The sequence below is a fragment of the Fragaria vesca genome, linkage group LG7 (assembly GCF_000184155.1).
Source record: "Fragaria vesca subsp. vesca linkage group LG7, FraVesHawaii_1.0, whole genome shotgun sequence".
Taxonomy (NCBI): domain Eukaryota; kingdom Viridiplantae; phylum Streptophyta; class Magnoliopsida; order Rosales; family Rosaceae; genus Fragaria; species Fragaria vesca.
Genome location: NC_020497.1, coordinates 8660336 through 8667331, shown reverse-complemented (window position 1 = coordinate 8667331; position 6996 = coordinate 8660336). Strand labels below are relative to the sequence as shown.

At 37.4% G+C, this 6996-nt stretch overlaps 1 protein-coding gene across 1 annotated transcript; it reads left to right on the top strand.

Moving 5' to 3' along the window:
• The first annotated feature begins 1807 nt into the window (after positions 1–1807).
• Positions 1808–6945, top strand: LOC101300663. Its single transcript, XM_004306971.1, has 4 exons — positions 1808–2125; positions 2427–2710; positions 2944–3798; positions 5946–6945. Exons 1-4 carry the CDS (start codon positions 1915–1917, stop codon positions 6600–6602), a joined length of 2007 nt encoding a protein of 668 aa, XP_004307019.1. The 5' UTR covers positions 1808–1914; the 3' UTR covers positions 6603–6945.
• The last annotated feature ends 51 nt before the right edge of the window (positions 6946–6996 follow it).

Genomic DNA, 6996 nt, shown 5'->3' with positions numbered 1-6996 from the left:
ACCTTTAAACCACCTAATAATCCAAACTTAAGGTTGGTAAAAATACACATTGGGATAAGTCACTAGTTTTCATTAAAGGTCCGCGGATGTAGTGAAGAATGAATATGAGGATGTTGATCCTGATCTTGAATTTCCAACCCGCCCCATTGTCATCCATATCCATACTGCTCAAAAATTTTGGGCACTTTTATTCATCTGTTTTTTCTTACAGATGAAACAAGACTTTTCTTTCTTGATGAAAAAGAAAAGGAAAAAAAAACCGTATTCTCCTTGAAACTCCACCTTTCAACTCCCAAATTATTAAGAAAAATGGTCATTAGGCGTCTTAAACTTTTCTTGCCTTGAAGGTGAAGACTAGGGATGGTAACGTATAGCACACTCTTCCTTTCTCCAGTTGTCACATTCAATCATTATAAAATCCACCATTTTCTGATTTTCTGCTTCTAAATGTCGTCTCCTTTTTTTACCTCTTGGCACCAAAGAGGACAAAAGCATCAAGTTTTTGGATAACTTTTTATCAAATTTCATTTATAAAAAGGACAATATCCCTCCCAGTTGTGGATTATGGACTTTAATTACTAGTTACCATGTGAATCCAAATCCGTTATGGATTACTTGGCAAACATGCAAATCCCACAGCCAGAAAATGTTGGCCAACTTTCTATCAAAAAACAAAAAGAAATGTTAGACCATTTTCTACACCAGTTTGTGAGGTTATGATAATTTCTTTTGAAATATATATATATATATATATATATATATATATTTGGTTTTGAGGTTTAAATTTTGAATATTGTCCTCAGGGTTTCATGCAACTGACACAAGTTTCTATGATATTGGCAAATTGACCGGTCTGATTAGACCAATCAGGTACTGAGTCACAGCTTTATGACCGTATTGGGTAAAAGGTAAGTTTTATTATCCATTATACCAGATTTTATGAATGGAATAATATAAAGTTTCAGAAATTCAAAATGCAATGTATAATTAACACAAAATTAGAAAAACAATTATTGCAAAATTTGTGTTGTAATAAGTGCCCTCTTCGCACCCTGATCCAGGATCCTTTTTCTTTCAAATCTGTGGGACGGGTGAAATGAATAGGATTTTTTTTTATTATTATTTATTTTTTTTGTGGATGACGGTTTAAAAACAAGAAATTTAAACTCGATGATGTTATGTAGATTCGGATGAAGGGTACAATTATTTTTTTAAACCTAGATACGCCCGCGTCAATTATTAGTAACCATATCTTATCGTGTTAATTCGAGATTTGCGGAGCTAAATTTGACAACTACTTCCAAGGGTTTGAATAAAAATTAATCGCGGGAGCCCTCCAACAACCAATGTATCAATTTTTATTTAGCAAACCTCATCAAGACTCGGTTCACTTCGACACTCAAACGATTGTTTGCACAAAAGAACATACCAACATTACACCACTTTTGGAGATTTATTATTTAGACTTTTCTGAACTAGTGTGCGCAAAAAACAAGTTATGACATATGCATCTATTCTTCAAAAGTACGAAACAGTTTTGAGCAAATTTTCGCACTAAACATCAGTTGAGCGAAACATTTTCCATTTATACTATTACTTCGTTTCCCATTATATATTTTACTCCCTCGCTACATGAATTTGGTAGTGTAAATAGGGTAGCTAGGCACTAGTATCTTTCATACACAACTACCAAAACCCAAATAATAAAAAAAAGAAAAAAAGAAAAAAAAAAAGAAAAAATGGAATAAAAATAAATTCGAAAACAGTTTCTTGTAAACTAAGGTATTCCCATCATTTCTTCGACACCAATCAAAGAAACCCCTATCTCTCTCCTTCACTCCACCTTTACCCTCTTCCCCCACACCCACCCCTAGAACCGCCACCGCCACCATCGCCGCCGCTTCAATTTCACTGATGGGTCACGAGCTAGTGCCGTCGACCACCACACCCCCGCTCGCAAAACCTCCGGCCGCCCCCACTGCTCTAGCCCCCGGCTTCCGATTCCACCCCACCGACGAAGAGCTCGTCATTTACTACCTCAAACGCAAAGTCTGCCGCAAACCCTTCAAATTCAACGCGATCTCCGATGTCGATATCTACAAGAGCGAGCCTTGGGACCTCGCTTGTGAGTGATACCCACTTGCTCATTTCTCTGATTTTCGCTTTAAAATCTATGCTTTATGTGAAATTGGGGGTTTCTGATTGTTGGGTGGTCTGTGATTTTTGTGGGCTCTGTTAGGTTTTTGATGGGTTGTGGTATTTTTTTGTGTTTCTGGGTTACCTTTTCGGCCAAGATAATGCTTTATTTTTTAAAGGGTTTTTTAAAGTTTTTATTTTTTTTGTTTAGATTTTGATTTCTTGTTGTTGGATTGCGATGGGTTGTGGTTTCTGGGCTGGAGTTTGATTTTTTGGGATCGGTTTTTCAGGCAAGTCGAGCTTGAAGAGCAGGGACCAGGAGTACTATTTCTTCAGTGCATTGGATAAGAAGTATGGAAATGGGGCTAGGATGAATAGGGCGACGAATATGGGTTACTGGAAGGCCACCGGAAACGACAGGCCGGTGAAGCACAACAATAAGACTGTTGGGATGAAGAAAACTTTGGTTTTTCATAGCGGCAGAGCCCCGGATGGGAAGAGGACTAATTGGGTCATGCATGAGTATAGGCTTGTTGATACGGAAATGGAGAGACCTGGAAATGGTGTTCCCCAGGTGAGGCATTGGCCTAATTTTGGTGATTGCGTTTATGTTGTTTGGTTTATTAGAACTCCTTCTCAGGAAATGAGAGAAATGCTGTTTCTGTACTCGTGTGCATGCTGTCTTTAGTTTATTGATCATGCAGTGTCTTTGCATTTGAGTATGAAGCTGGTGAATTTGGTTAGGTTGTGTTACTGTGTGAAGTTGGCCTATTATTGATATATTTACTTTTTATTTCGGGTTTGCAGGATGCGTATGTGCTGTGTAGGGTCTTTCATAAAAGTAATATCGGACCACCAAATGGGCATCGGTATGCGCCTTTTGTCGAGGAGGAGTGGGATGATGAGAAGTTAACTTTTGTTCCTGGAGAAGTGGCTAGGGACGAAACATCAGCTGCTCATGATTCTGTTGGAAATCATCGGGATGTAGTTATGTTAGGAAATGGTCATGATTTCGTTGGAGGAAATGGTCATGATTCTGTTGGAGGAAATCATTACAATGTAGTTATGGTAGGAAATGGTCATGATTCAGCTGTTGGTGGAAATCATCGTGATTTCATTATGGTAGGAAATGGTCATCATTCTGTTGTTGGTGGAAATCATCGCGATGTAGTTATGGCAGGAAATGGTCATGATTCAGTTGTTGGAGGTAATTGTCGTGATGTAGTTGTGATAGGAAATGGTCGTGATTCAGTTGTTGGAGGTCCTATTCCGGATGCAGTTGTTGGAGCAAATGGTTGTCATGCACTAGTTTTTGGAAATGGTCGTGATACAGTTGCAGGAAATGCTCGTGATGCAGCTGTTGGTGGAAATGGTCATGCTGCTGCCTTTATTGAACAAGATGTTCATGATGCTGTAGATATTGATCAAAAAGATCATGTTTCTATGGTTGTTGAACAGAAAGATAATGCTTTTGCAAGTATTGAACAAAAAGATCATAATGTTTGTATTGGAGGAAATGGTCATGGCCCTTCTGTTGATGGACATGTTCAGAATAATAAGATGGAAGTAGATGGTCATGGAACTACCAAGGAAGGAAATGTTCATGGAAGCATCGGAGGTAATGGTCTCAAGGGGGCAACTGCAGGGAACTATATTGTGCAGGTTTGTGATTTTCCCTCTAGTGTTTTGTCTTTCCAATTTATCTTCAGGTAAAGCACTGGTGTTTCCTGTAGAGTCTGAAGTTTGCCCACCATGGAGATAATGATTTTCCCTAGTTCTATTTTTTTTTCCTATTTGTATTATAACAACATGGTTAGACTGAGTGGGTAGCAATCAAAGTTCTATTAGCATAAAAGTGGAGATGCAACTTTGATTTTGATTGAAGGTCCTTTCTAGATTAGACATACTTGATCAGTTCTATAAGATAGTGCTTCAGCAATCCTTCCAGAAATCAAACATTAATTATAAGCAAGGATGCGTGCAGTACGGTTAGAATAGACGAATTTTCTAGCATTTTTGGTATCTGATTTCACATTTCACAAACAAAACTTCTCAGTCTTCCAGTTTGCTTCTTTTGTTTATCAGTGTTTCTTATATTGGCTTATACTACATACTTTGAAACTAGAATTTAGAAATTAGAGTTTTTAGAGCCAAATATGTTAGTGAGATCTTCCTTAAGTTGAACAAATTCTGCTCAGTTTAGTTGATGAAATCATTGTGACTGACATGGTGAGTGGAAGGATGGTGTAGCTTTTATGACCTTCTTTTGGTTTAAAATATGTGGTTTGTGAAAAGATCCTCTAAATTATGACGCATCGATTATTATTTCAAACATGAAGTTTCCTTGTTAGGTTGAAATAAGGGGAAAAAAAAAAAAAAAACTCTTTGCAATGATTTAGGTTGAAATGTAATGTCCTGCTGGGATAGGAATCAGGAAGTGCCGAAGTGGCTATTGCACAAGATCTTCTTATCTTGTTAGCAGGACAAAAATGGTATTGCCGTCCTTGGGTATTTATTGGTTAATTTCGAACTAATTTTCCTAGTTAGTGTGAAGAACTCCTGTGCTGCCTCTTCTTTTCCTTTCTTCTTGTATATATATATATATATATATATATATATATATGTAGTCTTCACTAGGTAAAACAAATCTATTTGCTGCAGGGTAAAAGGTTTTGTTTATAAATTAGTGATAGCTCCTGAAAAGAAACCTGGACTCAGGCTGATACTATGTCCTATGGAACAATTTGAAACTGAACGAGCCAAGTGATAGTACATGTTTCACTTTTCTGTAACTTGTGGTTTCCCTTCGCTTTTGTTATTGTAATTTCTCCAGTTGAATCAATAGCTCAGTGAGGTGTCAAAATCTAAATTTGATGGTCTCAATTAACCCTTTTAGGGAGTAGACATTAGGATGCAAATCTTACTCGGGTATTAATTTTAGACAGTAAATGTTCTTATTGTATAGGTTATGCCAGTGCTTTACGTTGCGGGGTAAGGCTGTTTTGCCAATGGGATGGCTCTGTTACTGAGTGGCATATTAATGATCCTGTAGCCATGGGAAATTGGAAGTAGAGTATTTTGGCATTCTAAAACACCTATAAACTGTAAAATGCCTTGGAGCAACTTAAATCACAGTCACAATTTCTGTTTTTGCTACGGTTAGAGCAAATTGGACCCAACTGTTATGATTAGAACAGCTACTGTAGCTTGTTCATAATGGTACTGGCATTGTATACAACCTTGTATTGTATTAATTTTTTGGAGTGAACCTTTTATAATTGATGGTTCTTTTTTTTTTTAAGCTTATCAGGAGTTGCATTTAAATTGTCAGGTATAGGAGTGGTGGTTATCCTGATAAAAATTGTGTTTGCAGAATTGTGATAGCTGAAACATTAAATACTAAAAAAAAGAAGAAAAAGACAAACTAGCTGAGCATATATCTTAATAAGATTTTATGCAATTCTACTAAAAATAAGAATTCTCTTAGTATCATAGGGCTGCAGCATTGGTCTTGTTTTGGTGGTTGTATCCTCATTCTAGGTTTGAAGTCTAATCTTTTGTCAGAAACTCAGAAAATAATGGATGAACATCATTAATGTACCATTAAGGTATAATAAAGCAAGACTTTGGTTGTATGTTTTTCATAATTTATTCTCCGTCTTGAGATTTTACTTCAATAAAAGTTTCCTATTGAAACTTAACACTTAATCTTTGATCAATCTCTTGTTCACTACCTTTGGTTGTTTATAATGGTTATGTTTTCAACTCTATATTAATCCAGAACTTCTCTGATTGGTTGCTCATATCAGGATACTCAGACAATCAGCAACGCTCTTCTTAGTGCTACTGAACTTCCAAAAGAAGATCCAACTGTCTTGGTGCCATGCAAGAGTGAGAAGTTGGATGACGATCCAGTGACATGTGTAATTAATCGAGAAGAAAGATTGGATGATTACCCGTCACCACTTACAGATGATCCACAGCCCCTGCTATCACTGTTTAATCAGCAGCCTGGAATACTACGCCAATATAAGAGGAGGAGGCATAATGAATCAAATTCAAATCGTTCAAATGCCTCAGAGATTTCAAGTGGGATGACTCATGATCCTTGCTCATCTACGACAACGACAGCATCAACAGAGGCATCGGTGACGGCATCGACGAAAAGAAATTTTCTGTCTGCATTGGTGGAATTTCAACTGTTAGAGTCCCTTGAACCCAAAGATAAGACTCCAGTAGCTCCACCTGAGTTTAATGCTGCTCTGCATAATTCATCTGTGCCTTCCAGCTGCTTGAAGTTCATTGAGAGTTTGCAAAATGAGATCCACAAGATTTCGATTGAGAAGGAGACGTTGAAATTTGAAATGCTGAGTTCCCAAGCTGTGATTAACATTCTTCAATCTAGAATTGATCTCCTGAACAAGGAGAATGAAGAGCTGAAGAGGAATGCCCGAGAGGCCGAGTGACTGGTAGTCCGGATGTGTACTCCTGTTGTTCTTCTTTGAATGAGCTACAGGCCCCGTATGGGCCTTGTTTAGATACCTAGAGGCGGAATGTTTTATTTATCTAGTCGGGAACTTACTTTATCAGTTGTTAATTAAACAATGTTGTAACTGTAGCAAAGCTTGTTGCTATAGCAGCGAGCTGAACAATGTTGTATCTTTATGCACCTAGATTAGTCTCATCAAAATCAGCAGTTTATAAAACTAGATGCTGTTCAGTTTATATTGCATTTGTAGATCTGTGGAATATGGAAATTGAATGCTGAGTGAAGGACTGAGCCTCCGAGCTAGTGCCTCAGTTTTGCCTAAGAAGGACTTGCCTCCTTACTTGATGGTAATTTATGAAACTCGTATTTTC